This window comes from Mugil cephalus, chromosome 12 (genome assembly GCF_022458985.1).
Source record: "Mugil cephalus isolate CIBA_MC_2020 chromosome 12, CIBA_Mcephalus_1.1, whole genome shotgun sequence".
Classification (NCBI taxonomy): Eukaryota; Metazoa; Chordata; class Actinopteri; order Mugiliformes; family Mugilidae; genus Mugil; species Mugil cephalus.
In genome coordinates, this window is record NC_061781.1 from 23,442,786 (window position 1) to 23,459,851 (window position 17,066).

The 17,066-nt window shown below is 39.9% G+C and overlaps 1 protein-coding gene and 1 non-coding gene across 4 annotated transcripts; both read right to left on the reverse strand.

Moving 5' to 3' along the window:
- Positions 1-331: 331 nt before the first annotated feature.
- hao2 (hydroxyacid oxidase 2 (long chain)) lies at positions 332-10,869 on the reverse strand. 3 transcript variants are annotated; one of them, XM_047601095.1, is made up of 9 exons: positions 10,784-10,869; positions 8,924-8,982; positions 5,545-5,697; positions 3,995-4,146; positions 2,469-2,752; positions 2,156-2,374; positions 1,171-1,329; positions 871-940; positions 332-774 (listed from the first exon to the last, which is right to left on the reverse strand). In XM_047601095.1, the coding sequence occupies exons 2-9, from the start codon at positions 8,938-8,940 to the stop codon at positions 719-721; spliced, it is 1,110 nt and encodes a 369-aa protein (XP_047457051.1). In that variant the 5' UTR covers positions 8,941-8,982; positions 10,784-10,869; the 3' UTR covers positions 332-718. The 3 variants fall into 3 exon arrangements, with proteins under 3 accessions (XP_047457051.1, XP_047457050.1, XP_047457052.1); XM_047601094.1 differs by having other exon boundaries at positions 2,156-2,377; XM_047601096.1 differs by lacking the exons at positions 8,924-8,982; positions 10,784-10,869 and adding an exon at positions 6,085-6,258 and having other exon boundaries at positions 2,156-2,377.
- On the reverse strand, positions 4,560-4,652 carry trnar-ucu. Its single transcript has 2 exons — positions 4,616-4,652; positions 4,560-4,595 (listed from the first exon to the last, which is right to left on the reverse strand). It is a non-coding gene; the product is annotated as a tRNA-Arg (tRNA).
- Positions 10,870-17,066: the final 6,197 nt, after the last annotated feature.

A 17,066-nucleotide genomic window follows, 5' to 3' on the forward strand; every position in this document is an offset into this window, starting at 1 on the left:
TCTCCGTCCCGCTGAGGCTGCTCAGGGCTGTGGAGATGAAACCGTGTCCTTTTTGGAGGACATGTGTCGTTGGGGACGGATGGAGACGCGTGGGCTGACGGGTGGAGGGGGTCATGTGCTACTGACCTTTTAAAGAGGGAGTTTATGGTCCAAAGTGTTTCCTATAGATGCTGAGCTGCAGCTGAAATGAGCTTTTTCAGGTTAACGTTTTTGGGTCAGTTTGCACATGAGTCCTTCCTCTAATAAACGAGAATGATGTTATTTACGTATAAAAACACAAAAGAGAAAAGACACTATTGCTTGATTTAAATGAATCCAGAAGAGCAACAAGTCTTTGTCATCTCAGCTGATGTTTATTCAGTCACTGGCAGAACTTCCATCTCCTGCTGCTGTATTCACACATAATGAGCAGCTCCTTCCCTACTAGCTCTAAAGCAAGAAACACATTCATTTTAAACACTTGCTAAATCTGCCGCCGACCCCTCGGCTTCACCCGGACTCACTCGTGCAGTCACGGCGTGAAAACATCCTTTTTACTTTCAAAGTTGTCTGCAACGCTGCGCGCACTGTGATTTCCCGGCACGATAAAACATCTCTGATGAAATCTCAGGCCTTTGTTCAACACCAATGTTTGATTCAGAAGAGTTCAGCTCTTTTTTTGTTTGTTTGTTTGTTTTTTTTTGTTACGTCGTCCTCAGTGCTGCCCCCTGCTGCCACGTCACAGTTTGGAAAACTGAATGAGGTTCCTGTTGATTTCGGCCACGTTCCTGCAGCCTGGACGGGATAAATATATACAAAAAAAATAAAATAATATGGAATGGTTGCACAGATTACGAGTTTAATGAATGATTTTTTACACCTCGGACTCACCTGATAGAGCCATGGACAGACGGAACTCGTCGTTTAAGATCTGCAGCACCTCCCTCAGCCCCTCCTCCCCCTGAAAGATGAATGATTACTGTCAAAAGTGCAGAATATTATCCAGCTATAAAACCTCCAGCTCCAACAATGTTCACAGGAATCCACTAATAATCAAAGTAAAAGTTAAATTCATTCAATGTGACCGTGGCTGTTTGTCCCTGGTTCATATAAACCCACTGAATAACCGTCAGTGGTCATATTTAAATAAATAGTCGCTGCATAAGCTCAGACTCGGGGCTGATGTCGCACCTTGTACGCGAGGCCCCACACGGCCGGACGGCCGATGAACACACACTTGGCTCCCAAGGCCAGAGCTTTCAGCACGTCACTTCCCGTCCTGATGCCCCCGTCCACGTAGACCTCGATCCTGCCCTGCACCGTGTCCACGATCTCCGTCAGCGCGTCGATCTGTCAGATAAAACAAGGACGCGTCACCGCTGTGTTTGTGGGGGAAGGTTATCAAAGCACGAACACGTGAGGCTGACTGACTGTGACACGTTGATGTTAATCAGGTCTGTGACTAGTGAACACATCGATCAGCCGCAACATTATGACCACCGACAGGAGAAGTGAATAACATTTAAACCATCTTGAGATAATTCAGTGTTCTGCTGGGAAACTTCTGGACCTGATATTCATTCATGTGGATGTTACTCAGACATGTAGCTCCCACCTAGACCAGACAACCACATATTTTCTCTATTTCCTAAAGGTTGAACGACTTCCTCTAATGACAACCTGAGCTAAAGCTTCGTCTGCATGTTTCTAATTTCTCCAAGGTATTTAAGATCAGTAGGACGTAAGAAATATAAAAACTAAGCATCATCTTTGATCAGGAACGAGTTTCTGCAGAAAAACTCATGTCACACAGGGATTATTTCTCTGTATATTATAATAAAGTCACCAATATGTAGCAAAATATAAAACAGAATATGCAAATAATGAAGTTACTATTGATAGAAATTGTTGCGTTTGTGCGTCATATAAAAGCAGAAAAGTTAATAAGCAGAAACAAACATTTTTGCACTTTCCTCACATGACCGTCTGCAGACTTCACACGCTGAAACGCTCTGTGTTTTTCATGAGGATAAACGTTTAAATGAAGCAGAACAAACCTAAAAGTCAACGTCCCCATACGAGGACGTGTGGTCTCAGAAGGTTAAAAAAAAATGCAACCAACTCTGTGTATCAACATTATCTGTGTGATGAACGCTTGAGCGTGGCGGGCGAGTACCGAGGCCAGGCCCCCGTCCAGCTGCCTCCCCCCGTGGTTGGACACGATGATGCCCTGGACGCCGTGCTCCACGGCCAGCTCGGCGTCCTCCTTGGTCAGGATGCCCTTGATGATAATGGGGAGGCGGGTGATGGACTGCAGCCAGCAGACGTCCTTCCAGCTGATGGAGGGGTCCAAGGTGTTGGCCGGTACCCCGTACTCCTCCGGACCTGCCGCCTCCTGCTGCATAAAAGCACAAGCACAGCTCCATAAACGTGTTATGTAAACGTGCTCTCGATTACTTCTTCTGCTTATGTTGCACGAAGCTTTTTACCTGGAGCACCCCGTCGAAGTTCTTGACCTTGAGGTGCGGCGGCAGCTTGAACTGGTTGCGGATGTCGTTGCGGCGCTTGCCCGTGTACGGCACGTCCACGGTGAGGACCACGGCCTTGTAGCCGAGGGCCTCGACTCGGTGCACGATCTGCTCCGACAGCTTCCTGTCCCGGTACACGTACAGCTGGAACCAGCGGTAGCCGTTGGGCGCCGCCGCCACGATCTCCTCCACCGAGCAGGTGGAGTACGTGCTGGTGATGTAGCAGGTGTTGAGGGCCTCGGTGGCTGTGGAGCAGGGATTAGTGTGGTGACTGAATTCAATCGTTCAAGGGTGAAATAGAGCAACAATGAAACATAAATGAAACTAAATAGAGGAGATGATTAAAAGCAGAGGCAATGTCCAATAGATGTCTGATCTGTTTCTTGTTTAGGAAACGATAAAAGTCATTAAAAGGTAGAATTAACAAACAGATCTGAAAGGTTCAGAGTCACAGGAAGCATCAAAAAGTTCACAAAGACAATATTTCTTGAACCAGAGATTTCAACTTAACAGTTTCTATAGACACTAAATAAAAGTTCATAAGAAAGATGTGTTCACATGCACCAAAAAATTAATTTCTATGGAAGTTCTTGACCCTTCTTTTGACCCTTCTCCTGTAGAAGAAGGTGTTTTCAACGTTTCATCACTCTTTTCAAACTCTTATTTGAACATCTGATTGTTTTGCAACTTCCATGTTTCTGTCCCTCCTGGAAACATCATGTGATGACATGATGTTTACACCCTGCAGGGCAAACAGAAATAATATATTCAATCCAACCTAGAGAGAAAAATGATTTCACTAAATGTTTAAATGATTTTTAAGACCTAATACTTTACAATTACTTAATTAGAAAATTAAATCTGCTTGGACTGAGGTGGTTTCACTCTGATCTATTAGCAGATCACTGGTGTCTGTGTAGATGTAGTTAGAGTTTGGTGGAGGTGGAGTCTTTAACTTTTGCACTATGTTAATAACTGAGCACTCACATGGACCGTTTAACCCCAGGAATCCCACTCAAACGTGACTGAATGAGAAGTGGAAATGATACGAGATATGAGATGAACAGTGGGAGGAGGCTCACATGAAACACAGGAAACACAAGTCTGGTGACAGACTGATGACTGTGTTGTTGTGTGGTGGTTAATGTTCAGCTAAATTCAAACTGTTTAATTAAGGATTCGATTTAATATGTACTGAATTAAAAAAAAAAGAAGAAGAAGAAAAACAGTAAAAGTTTTCTCCTTGCAGGTAAACACGATTTCATGCTCTCTGCTGCCACCTTGTGTTGACTCTGTGAACTAACATTAGACTTCAATGGGTCACAGTAGCTTAGTTGCACATAAAGAAACACTTTTAAAACCCACAGGTAAAAAGAAAGATAAAATAAACTCAAAGTGTTCTGTGTTCTGAGACAAAGCTGAGTCTTAGTCTCGTGACCCAAAGCAGAGAGACGTCTTTATCAGAGGTGTTGTGAATCAGCCCTCACCCCGAGCAGTGGCCACCTCCCCCTCGTGCCAGGCCAGGCAGTGAAAGGCCGTGGGCGCGATGCCGACTGGGAAGCTGATTTCTGTCCCCTGCACCGTGGTGCGAGTGTCGCTCATGGACACGTCCCGCAGGATACGAGGCCGGAGACGGATCCTGAATGTTGAGGCAGTCACATTATTATCATTTAGATAATCACAGAAGGTACGAGGCATCGACTTTCACTGTATGTCAGAATATTTAACAATATTTAATTAAAGCAAATTAGCCAAGAAAACTTATAATAATAAAAATGTTAAAGCTCAATATGAGCAGATACAAAGTAGCAGTGTTGTGTGGATTTGAGCTTCACCAGTTACTCAGCATCACAACAGCACATCAGTTTACATCAGTTAACGTCTAGATTCTGCAACAGCTTTAAAACAATCATGTTATTTTCACCTTTTTCTCTACTGGGTTTTTTGTGCATCAGCATATAGTCGCTGTCATGTAATTCTAATGTGCACTGTTAGTGAACAGCTTAAATGAAAAGAAAAATATGTATATGATGTTATTTTGTGCATAAAGAGCGACTCTGGTGGGACTCGAACCCACAACCTTTGAATGACATCTCACATTTTTTGACTAGAAGTCCAATGCGCTGTCCATTGCGCCACAGAGCCTTATGAATTATACTTTATCTTAAACCTGAGAGACACAAACACCATCTTTATCATCTGACAACATGACCAATATGAAACTAGAATAAAGTCAGTGCTAAATGATTTTTTTTTACTCATGCATTATGATTTCTTGCAAACCACCTTCCTCCTGAGATAATGACAAGAATAACTTCTCTAAAGCAGAGACGTCCAAGTCTGCGATTCAGTTTTCCTCAGATTCCCAACCTGAGTGAAACACATCAGCAAACAAATCACTTGTAACAGGCTCATTGTAGCAAAAACACAAAACGACGCACACAAAACCTTCAGGCTCTTTACGAGTCTGTATGGAGACGTGAGGACGTCTGAGAGGAATCTGAGAGGAGGCGTAGTCCTCACAAAAAGAAGAAATGCAACTTTACAAATGGCCACTGCAGATGGGGGGGGGGGGGGGGGGGGGTGATGAGCAGTGGATGATCAACCGTGGGTAAAGTGTAACGGCCTGTTTGTGATTATGAGGCATTAAAACTAAATGTCCTGCACCACAGTTAAAGAAATCAGTTACAGCGTGAAGGCCAGAGTCCACAAAAAACAAAAAAACTGCTTGATTCAGGACAACATTGGTCTAAAATAGTGTTTCTCAAGTCTGGTCCTTGGGACCCACTGCCCTGCATGTTTTTTGATGTGTCCCTCCTCAAACACACCTGATTCAAATGATCAGCTCGTCATCAAGCTCTGCAGTATAAGGAGCCATTCATTTGAACCAGGTGTGTTGGAGGAGGGAAACATAGAAAACATGCAGGGCAGTGGGTCTAAAGTGCCATTAAAAGCTTAATATATGTGATATATATTAAGTGTCAGAGCAGTTAAATGGTGCATGTGTGATATCTTTGAGCGTCCGGGTCGGCTGTACCTTTTATAGGCCAGCAGGTTGTCGTCCCTGGTGCAGCATTCGTCTGCTCCGGCTGCGTAATAATCCCAGGTGGCCTTTGAGAGATGCGCCTTCGCGTACTCCTCAAAGTCTGTCAGGCAAACCATGGCCATCTCTGCACAGCGACCTGCGTCTCTGCGTGGGACAAACGCTCGGCAGCGTGATCCTCATTGATCGTGGCGCGTACAATGGAAATAATCAGCCATTTATATTCATTTTGCATTTGATCGTATGCACAGACTGCACCAATAATAACCAGCTGACTGAGGAATAGTGGAGTATGTTAAATATTACTCTGCTCGGCGCTAAACACACTGCTGGCTTTTGTCAAACATAGTTATTTATTTCCAGAATCTACCGCGACCAGTCACTTCTCATATTTTTTACTCGTCCGGTTTCATCTGGAAACAAGGTTTGTTGCGCTGCATGTGAGACAAAAGAGCTACAGGCAACAACGCCACACAAGCGCTTAAAGATCAGGATGAGGAAAAAAACGCATGAAGTTACAGCTTCAGGACTTACCACAAATGATTGATATGTCACACAAGCCCCTGAGTCTGAACTGTGGACGCCTCTGTGAAGGACTGACGTTGTGACATCGACACTCAAACTCAAACTCCGCCTCCTATCAGCGAATGCTCAACAAATCACTGCACAAGCTTCCACACTTTGACATCTGAGCGAGTTAAAAAAGGAAAATAATCTTTTTTTTCCTAATCTTTACTCTCTTATCTCCTCTTTCTCTGCCTGTTTGCTGCTTTTGTGTCAATCAGAATTAAACTTCCATAAAGACACTATATGAAAAGCCACGGACGGTGTTTGTGACCTGTTGGTGGCCTCTGTTCTTTTTGTGTTTACACAAGCTGGAAATGTGCTGATTGTGACTTCGGCTATAGTGAGTACAAGAGGCGTCTGTCCCAGAGCTGTGGGCCAGATGGGCCATACAGTCGAGCGTATGGGTTTACATACAGGACCTAAGCCATGCACACACTGACGCACTCGCACAGGGGCTGTTGTTTGACTTCCACACCAAGAAATATGATTAATCACCATTAAAATATCACTCATTTTAATCTATATTAATATCGTGCACTGCAAACTGAGTATTTTAACATGTCGTTATTATTAAAATGTAAATACTGAAGCTGTGTGATGTATATTTTTGAGATATGATCATCTGTTCAAAAGCTCAAAAAGTTCAAAAGCAACAGCTTTAGATGTTTGTGTATATAAAGTGAAATGGGAAATTTGTGTATCTTAGAAACTGAATGACTAACAATGGTTAGAAAACGGATACAAAATGAGAAATTAAGCGTTTTATTATCTAATGCTGCTACTACAAGATCAACCGTGTGGTAACAATATTCTCTAAAGGTCTAAGGGTTAATTTGCCTCTACAATGATAATATATAACATATAACATATTAAATTCGACAGGGAAGTCATAGTGAAAAGTATAATTTATAACAAACAAGCTGCATGGAGAATTTTTAGTCAGTTATTTACATACTTAAACGCTACAATGATGTCTTTTACGGATCATTTTAACAAATGTTGTAGCTAGTAATGTTGGACCTATTGTAATTTTTTTAAAAACACTTTGTAATAATGAATTTTTAATGACAAAAAGACATAGGTCTTCAACAGTGACCCCTAGAGGGACCACGGAGGTACTGCAGGGGGCGTCGCTAAATCTTTGGTTGATTAGACATTTCTATATATATTCTTTTTCATTTTCCCACACAAATTTAAATGTCTTTAAATACACATTAAAATGAATCCAATATATTCTAGTAAAGGGATAAGGGATAGATACAGAATGATGATAATAATGTATATTTATAAATAGCACTAGGCCGAGTTTAATATAGAACATTAATCTCTCCATCAGTTTGGGGCCTTGGCCTGAAAGACATTGAAGATCTCAGTTATAAAGTCTAAAAACTGTCTGACATGGAAATAGTTTTTTCTTTACCCTCGAAACCCTGTGTCCTCATATGGGGACGTGAAGTTTTAGGTTTGTGGCAGATTATTCTGCTTCATTTAAGCCTTTATCCTTTATCCTCCTCAAATTTTACAACTGAAACTAGTTTATTTATGCTTATTATCTTTTCCAGTTTAATACGAAGCACAAATTCTGCAATAAATTGCAATAAAATAAAATAAAATCTAAAAAAACAAAAACAAACAAACAAACAAACCGAAAAAAACAGCTAAGTCTAAAAAAATAAAAGTGGGTCATAAAAATAAATGCAACCTGAAGTAAAAATAAATGAACTTGTGATGGATTTTTAAAATGAATGGTAACTAGAGTGTTTTTCCAAAGCCTGAACAGATCTGACATCCTATGTCTTCATGACTCCAATGTGGGACTGATGTGATGTGAAGTGAAGTCATTTAAGATCTGAATCCGACTTTTAAGTTAACATTACCGGTTTAATATATATATATATATACATTTTAGTTTCACATTATTGAAATGCATGAATTAACCTCACATTTACAGAGGTTAATCCCTGCACCATTTTAAAGCACCATCACTGTTTGTGATTTTCTGATTTTGTGATTGATGTGAAACGCTCCAAACTACATAGATACTATGGCACTCTCTTGTGACAACATCAAAACTGTATTTAAAGGAAGATCAGAGCAGAGAACAGCAGCAACGTGAAGAGTCGGAACGATAAAGTAAAATGTTAAAGTGTTAAAATCTCTCTGCTGTCGCCTATTAACGGTCAAGTGAAGAAGAAAATATTCTCTTAGTGTCTCAGACTGGATCCAGTTCAATGCACGATACGTTTTTTAGTCATTTCTAACACTTGTACATAAAAACCTACCTCAAACAAAATGGATACATGAATAAAATAGAACTTAAATTAAAAGTTAGAAGCGATTTCTGTCAGAGATCTCAGACCAGTGCAGGACAAACACAGGAGCTTCCACCTCTGATCATTTCAGGACAGAACAACAGCTCAGTGTCAACGTTATTATTGTAACAGTGTCACAGAGAAGATGAGGTGTTGAGTCAGTTTAACAATAACTTTAAATCTTCTGCATCTTTTTAATCATTATTCTACTAAGGGCACCTGTTTGTAATTCAATAATTTAAACCAAATTCCACAAATTAAGTAACAGTGAGATATTCAGTTAATAAATATGTGTGTGATCAGAAAACAGCTAATACTAAATGACTTCATTTCAGTTCATTAAACATTATATTGATATGTAAGAATGATTATTTACATGAGTAAAACCCTATTTCCTGTTCAAGAAGGAGAAGAAGAAGAAGAAGAAGAAGAAGAAGAAGAAGAAGAAGAAGAGATGTTGGGTTTAGTGTTTTACCCGAGTACAGTTTACTCACCGATCACAAATACTCATTCTCTCTCAGAAGACTTTCCTCTTCCCTGATAAACTCATAACCTGAAACAATCCACAACCAAACAGAAAGTACAACATTACTACTGTTACTGACTATACTCACTACTACTACTAGTACTACTAGTACTACTACCACATTACCATTTCTATTTCTATTTCACCATATACTGCTGCCACTGTTACAGAAACTCATTCTATCAAATCAAATCCAACTTTATTGATAAAACACTTTTCATATAATAAATGCAACTCAAAGTGCTTCACACAAATAAAAACATCAAACACGACAACAAGAAACAAAGTCAATCACTGTGAACTGATCATATATATATGTGTATAACTGATCTTCTATTGTTTAGATGGTTAAATTCTCCGTTTCTATAAAGTGCCACATCACAACAGACGTAACTGAAGGTTAGTTTCTCTCTAGAGCAGATCTATTACTTCTTCTTTTATCAAACAAACTAAAACAGATAGTTAAGATAAATAGTTATTTAACTCATTCACATGTCATTTCTGTCTCTACTCTGCTTCACATACGACACTTGCACCAATTTCAGGGTTTGAGAGAAATAAATGAATAAAATAAACTAAAAAGACGTTGATATGATACTTCTTCTAGTACATGAACATAAAATAACCAGCAATGCTGCAACTAATGCTTCCTTTGGAGATAATTTAAAAATAAAAATTGGACTCTTTTACACAGAAATTATCTTGTTTAATGTTTATAATGTTCAAAATAATAAATGATTTTTGGTTTGGTTTGGTTTTATATATAATAACATGATATATATGAACTAGATTATTATTATTTTTGTACTTGTACTCACTTTTATGTGTTGATGGTTCAGGAAAAATACAAATCAAATGAAATCAAACCTTTACTTCTAGTACTATTACTATTACTACTAATTAAAGTTCACATAAGAATGATGTGGAACTACATAAACACAAAGACCCAACAGTCTTTAAAGTTGCATCTGAAATAAACTCTAACACTTTGACCATTTAACCACAATAACTTTAACGTGTTTAAATAAAACCTTGTTGTGTTTGAGTGTTTCTGATTAAACCACTTCTCCTGCAGCACGTTTGTTTTTTTTACAGTCGGCTAGAAAATTCTTTCCAGCACAAACCGTCTCACAATAGGTTTCCCCTCCGAACACTTGAGGGCAGTGTGATGCTGAATGAAATTCAGTCCATTCTTAAAGCTCCTTTCAAACATCTGTAAAGCAGGTAAAACACAAACGGGACCCAGCGTCTGTTTAGAGAAACGGACACGAGTGCTTCCTGACGTCTGTTGTGTTTCAGATACTGTTTAACTTTCATTTCATTGGAAGAAATCACTTAAAAAGTCACTAAAAATTAAATAGAAATAATTAGTTTTGTTATATAACCTATTTATTTGTGTTTAAAGTAAATTTGTAGGGAAAATATAAAATATCCAGGTTGTATTTATATATAACCTGCAGGAATTAGTGCTGTTTTTAATAGTTATGCTGTGTTAGTTTATGTTTTGCTGTAGGTGGACCCCGTGTGCTGTGAAGGCCGTGGACGCTGTCGCTCGCTGACTGAGCTGAACTTCTAGAAACCCTCGTGTTTTGTATTTAGCGCACGATCGTGAGCGAGTTCAACATTTAACCGGCTCCTGTTCACGTAGATTCACCTGCTGCGTTTCACCTGCTGCTGTTTCTGTCTAAAAACACAAACCTTCACACGCTGCCATCAGTTTATCTGGTGGATAAACGCTGCGTTTTTTAACATTTAGGTGAAATAAATCAAATGAAGACACAGAATAAATGAACACAGATGCTAAAAGTGGATAAAATCAGTGTCTTACCTTCACCTGAGCTGTTTCTGACAGTTTCCCTTCTCATGTGACGGGGTCATGTCAGAGGGCAGTCCAACCCCCACCCCTCCCCTCCGACCCCCCCTCTCACCCCCTCCCCCCCCCTCTGTGGTGTGAAGCTCCGCCCACAGACGCTCAGCACCAGCTCGTCAGCACTCTGGGTCCAGGCCTTTGTGCCAAAAAAAAAAAAAAACATCAGGTCAATTGTTAAGTCTTACTCCTCCTCTCATTCGTCCTCCTCCTCCTTCTTCTTCACACCCTCCTTTCATTTTATTGTTCTCCAGTCACAAATAAGAGAAATGGAGAAATTAAAAATGCAAACAAACAAAAGGTCTCAGGAGGTTAATTTATTGTCGTCTTATTATCGTCCAAAACCACATAGACCTCAGTGTTAAAATATTCAACTTCACAACCAAAATAAACATTTAAAGCCTGAACCAAAGAACAGGTTTGGAGCCAATTCTCCCATTTATGAAAACTGGGGTCACTTTTACTGCTTATTAACTCGACTATAACTACAGTTAATATGCAGGAATAATGGAGTTGCCACTTTGATTGAAGGTTTTGTTCCCTCACCATTCATTATTGGATGAGTCCTTTACTATATTTAGTCATTTAGACTCTTTTAAATCCAACTGGTCAAGATTAAACTCCTGAGACTAAAGCATTTGTTTGGAATGCGTCTTAATTTCTTTAAAATGAGATTAAAGGACCTAAGAAAAATAAAAAAAAATGAGCATCATCTATGAACTGGAAGTAGTTTTTAAAAAACACAGGAATTATTTCACTGTATATTACTAATTAATTCATCAATATGAACCAAACTAGAAAACTGTTTATTTTAATGCAAAAGCAGAATTGGAGACGATGAAATCCCAACGTCCTCAAACGTGTATTTATGAATTTCTTAAATTTTCATGTCACATCAAACTAGAATAAAGCATAAATAAACATGTTTATTGACCCTTTGCTTCCAGTACATGTCAGACAAACGAGTCTCCTTATGAGGACACTTTTTAGAACAGGTCTAAATGAAGCAGAATAAACTGCAACAAACCGAAAACTTAATGTCCCCATATGAGGACGCCGGGTCTCAGGAGGTTAATGGTTTCCTTTTGGTCTTTCATCCCTCCAAACCCATTAACTGTCTCTGACTCTTTCCTCTTTAAATCCCTTCCTGTTTCCTCAACCTTGAACCCCGTGTTTGTGTTTCTTGGCGACTCATTACTGGTATTTTCCTGAAAGGCCGTGACACTCACTCAGCTTCTCAGTCAAATTAGCATCTTAAACTACTGACGGACTGAGATTCCTGATTCTGGTTGTTCAACTCTGAAACGTGTGCATGAGAAGAGAAACCGAGGGGACATAAAACCCTCAGAAGGTCATAATGTTATGCTTGATCGATGTATCTTATTTGAACATTGAAATATTTGAACGTTTAAATCTGCTGCCTGTCTCCTCACTGGCAAACACAAGCGTGACCACATCTCTGTCTCAGCTTCGCTGCAGCGGCTTTAGAATAAAGAACATTAGAATAAATAATTGGTTTAAGAATCAATTTCAAGATTTTATTGCCTACTTCTCCAGGTTTGACTTCAAAACACGGCTAAAAAACATCTTTTTTCTTTGGCGTTCAGTCCCAGTTAGATGAGTGACCTCGGTTTTTATCCTTTATCTTTTATTGCCTATCTTCTCTTTTACACTTTTATCGTTTCAATTTGTGCTAATCTTTATTCCAATACTGTTTATTCTGGTTGTTCAGTGTAAGTATCATCATTTTTTACCTCTGTACAGCACTTTAGTTCAGCCGAGGTTGTTTTTAAAAGTGCTTTAGAGATAAACTTTGACTTAATTTGACTAATCAGCTGCTACCGACATAAAAACCTGATGGAGCTTGTGTGTTGGTGGTGGAAACACCTCGACTCTGGAACAACCACAACCACTCTTCTTTTGATTGAGTTTAAGTGGACATCTGGCAAAATTTTAGTTTAATTTAGTTCCATTTTATTGCACCATGTTTTGCATTTATTATTTAATTTTATTAATTGTAATTGCAGCACAGTACAAGTCAGTTTTTACCATCTGTGTAGCTTTTTAATCTGTGCACCACTTTTTATCAAGTTGTTTTAAATGCGATCCATGAATAAAGTTTCCTTCCAGCTCATTGTAGCTCCTCTGGTTTCATCCTGCTGGGGGGTGGCTGCCACCATCAAGGAGGGTCTGGTCTAGGTGGGGGCTACATGTCTAAGTAACATCCACATGATTAAATACCAGGAACAAACATTTCTCAGTAGAACAATGAACTATCACAAGACGGTTTAAATGTTATTCACGTCTCCTGTCAGTGGTCATAATGTTGTGGCTGACTTGTGCTAGCTCGCCTCTGCTGCTGGTAATTCTCGAACGCTGTGTCCCATCTTTTTCTTCATATGCGCTCAGAAGGTTTGATATTAACAGACCTGAACGTATATCTGCAGATGCCAGAGCTGTTTCTGGAAACGTCAGACGTGTCCAGTTGAGACTTTGACAGGTGTTTGAAGTATCTTTGCATATAAGACACAGATGTCGTCCCAGCCTTTGATATGCTGAGCTTGTTGTGTTAGGGTCCCCACCTGTAAGTGATGGATCGATGGCAGGACGTCAGGGAACATGCTATGAATGCCACAGTGTCTCCGCGCGCTCAGGACGAAACAAAACGCCTCGAGAAGTTGTTCAAGCATTTTAAAACAGCGGCGCGGGCGGCGCAGTGATGTTAAATTAGATTCACTCGCTCTTATTGCATTACGGAGCTTCGAATCGAATTCACTCTCTGTAAATGTAATATCTTTGGTAACTAAACCTGGCTTCCTGAGACGTGTCTGTGTTTCTGTGTACATGTGTCGGAGTTTACTTTAAAAACACGGAGGTGGAGGAGAAGCCGTGGGGCCGAGTCTGTGATGAGTCTGACCTCCAGGGGGGGGGGTTTGAGACGTGGGTGATACCTGCACCGAGAGGAGGTGCAAATTGTGTTAATCTGCATCTGGCTACGACGCCTAATACTGCAGAGTTGGATCTGGCTCCAGGGTTTCGTCGTGTTGGAGGCGCTGGACGTTCAGCTGAGTGGAAAACGTCTTCCACATGCCGGCTGAGGCTCTGCCCCGAGGCTCTCGGCCCAGCACATCGCTGCACATGTGGGTTGAATTGTCAAGGTGTTATCGTGCCCCGGCGAAGGCTCGGAGCTCCTCCACCTCCGTCTCTTCCAGGTTTATTATCAGACTAAATAGAGCAGAGCCTCGCAGACTTTCACTGAGCCTGAGCTGGTGTTGCGTTTCTGACTTCTTGCATCCATATGGAAAAATAGCAACATATAGTCCTGACTCAAGAGGACAATTTAGAACAAAGGAGCAGTAAAACCACTCAATGATTAAACAAGACAAACAGCAAAACAAAAGTAAGACTTCTCTTTTCTTAGACCCTCAATTATCTAAATTGAGGGCCTCAGAATAGACGCTGCGAAGCTTCACAGGGCGTAACGCTTTGTCTTATGAAGGGAATTTATGATTATGCGAGGGGACCTGAATAAAATTGACTTGTGAAGGGGGCGACGTCAAATAACGTAGGTATTTGATTTGGTGAGGCCCATATTTTCCTTCATTTAATTTGTCCTAAATGCCCTATCACATTAACGTATGTGTGAATTTCATGTTTATTACTTAAAAAAATGATTCTCAAAATAAAAACGTCTAAAAAGAAAAACATCACAACATTTATTCAACTCCTAACGAGAAAATATCTAAACCATAGGTCTTTAATAGGGGGTCTGCGACCACTAGGGGGCACTGCAGGGTGGGGGAGGGGTCAAAAAATCTTTGGTTGATTAAACTTTTTTTATGTATATAGACAGTTATTTATTATTTGTCCTCACTTTAAAAATCACAGAGCCCCCTAAAGGACACGAGGGGACAGGGAATGAACTATTGCACCATTTGACAAAGTGGTGATGATTTTTCTTTGTTTTTTTTTGCGAGATCTTGCAAAAAGTTTGTCTTTTTTCTTTTTTAGCCATCAATTTCTTTTCCCCCACATGTCTCTTAGGGGGCTCCGTAAAAAATTAAATCGCTGTCAGTCTCTTCCAAAAGGTAATTCATGATATATTACGTGTTGCACTAAACTCGTATTTTAAATTTTATGCAGCTACGAGTAAGAATTTAGCTTTTTGGTGAAGTTCGGGCTCTTTTACATGAGAAACTAAAGGCCATTTTTATCCTGATTTTAATGGGGGGGAGCCGTCTTTTTTTGGCCGCACAGCTGCAGTATATCTGCGTGTCAATGGAAAGTATTGTTTGGGGCGCCAAAGCAAAGTGAAACGAGCGAACACATCAGTGGCTGTAAATGTCATGTAGCGGCTGAGTGATGGATGTCCGGAGCATTTGATGTCTGGGAGAGATCTGAGCATAACTCACAGTCGGCCGTCACGCCATTTCAGACTCTTATGATTCAATCCATGCACGCGGGCAGCAGACGAGTCGCTCACGTCTTACCGGGGGGGCGGTGGTGTTGTGTGAAAGCATTATTTGTGCCCAGTTTTTTCCCCCCTGATCGTGATTTGTGTGAGGGATTCATCTCTCCCTGAAGTGTGCTTGAAGCTATGAAGCTGTGAACTCTTCTGCGGGGGCTTTTAAAACATTGACTTTCACTTAGCTCCTCCGTGCTGCTCATAAAAACCATTTCCTCTTTTCTCTTGTTTTTTCGAGTCTAATAAAGCTTGAAATATTATTTTCTCCTCTTAGTTATTTACAGAAACATTTTCTAGGGAGCTGCAGGTCTTTAAATGCGCAGCTTCATGCACAGGTCAGTGTTTTCCAGGAAAAGGGGTTAGTTGGACATGACATGAAACAGGAAGTAAAGCAGCTTGTTGAAAACCGAGATTGAAGGAGGCGTCGTGATGAAAGGAGACATTTAACTTTTTTTTTTTTTTTTTTTTTCAAATTCCATTTAATTTTGATCTGGTGACAACAGGTTTCCTCCTCAGACAGAAAACCCGTCAATTCCCTTTTTTGTTACTTAAATCTGATTTTTTTTTACAAATTGATGAAAATGATTCTTTGATTTTTCTTAAAGATACATTTACATCTCAGCTCAGTCTGTTTCCACCAGGATTTGTCCTCGTATGAGCAAATGAAAATGGATGGATTGATGTGTTTCATTATGATTGACTTTTATGTGCATGCTGGTTGCACAGTAATTGTATTTTTTGTGAAGTTTGTTTTTGTTTCATTGTAACGACAAATTCTAAATCATATTTTACCGGACCAATAAATGGCGACATCAGACCAAGAATCAGTTAATTTAATTGTGGGAAATCAGAGAATTACACAGCTTAAAATGCGAGTCAACTGTCATGTTGTTTTCTGCATAGAAATACAATCTATATTCTATAATATAATGTTAAAAAATATATTCATTGAATATATGTATATTTTTTTATTTTGAAAAATATAAACCTTCATCTGTGGCTTTTTGACTATTCTGTGTGTGGTGACAATTAAGTGAGAAAACTAAAATATAAATAAATAATTTTAAAAAGTAATGCAGCCTTCAGAATATATTAATATTAATAAATAAAAAACTGTAAATGCAAAATACAATAATGCAATTTCAGGGTTTTAGTACTGACAACTAACTCTGAGAAGACGTCGCTGTGTTTGAATAAACTTTATTGTAATTCTACTTGAACACAACAGACTGAGGGTGGATCCACAGGGAAGCTGTAGTTTGTGACTGTGCATGAAGCCTGATTAAAATCACATATTGTATCAGACTGACTGAACCAAAGTGTCTGATCTGCTCTGATGCTCTCTAAAAATTGCCGTGTGGATTTATGACGTGTTGGTGCGAGTAAATAGACGAGTAAACACTCAGTCTGGCAGTAATCGTTCGTATCAGGAGCGAACGTCCTGTCCTGACTGGTTTTGGGATGAATGCAAACTCACAGTTACAGCTCCAGTCTTAGAAAAAGGGCTGAAAAGTTTTGACAGGCCTGACATGATGTTTGGAAATCTGCGGCAACAGGCAGCCATGACAGTCTGGCAGGTCTTTGTGTTGTTGCAGCTGACCCCTGTGTTATTAGAGTTTACTGTCATCTCTCATTAACGACACATTATTTCTCCTATTCGTTCTAATCCGGGGCATCGAGCCGCACAGAAATGGTCTATATGTGTGGTGCTTCACAGCCACAGATGTTTGGATCGAGCGGCACCTTTTCTTCTCTTGACTGACAGCTTTATGGAAACAT

Bases quoted from the DNA above. Each gene is read 5' to 3' on its own strand.
- hao2 (XM_047601094.1), bottom strand. The intron at 2,753-3,994 runs GTGAGGGCTGAT...CCTGCTCCACAG, and splicing joins GGAGGTGGCCACTGCTCGGG to CCACCGAGGCCCTCAACACC. The intron at 1,330-2,155 runs GTACTCGCCCGC...TTTATCTGACAG, and splicing joins TGGACGGGGGCCTGGCCTCG to ATCGACGCGCTGACGGAGAT.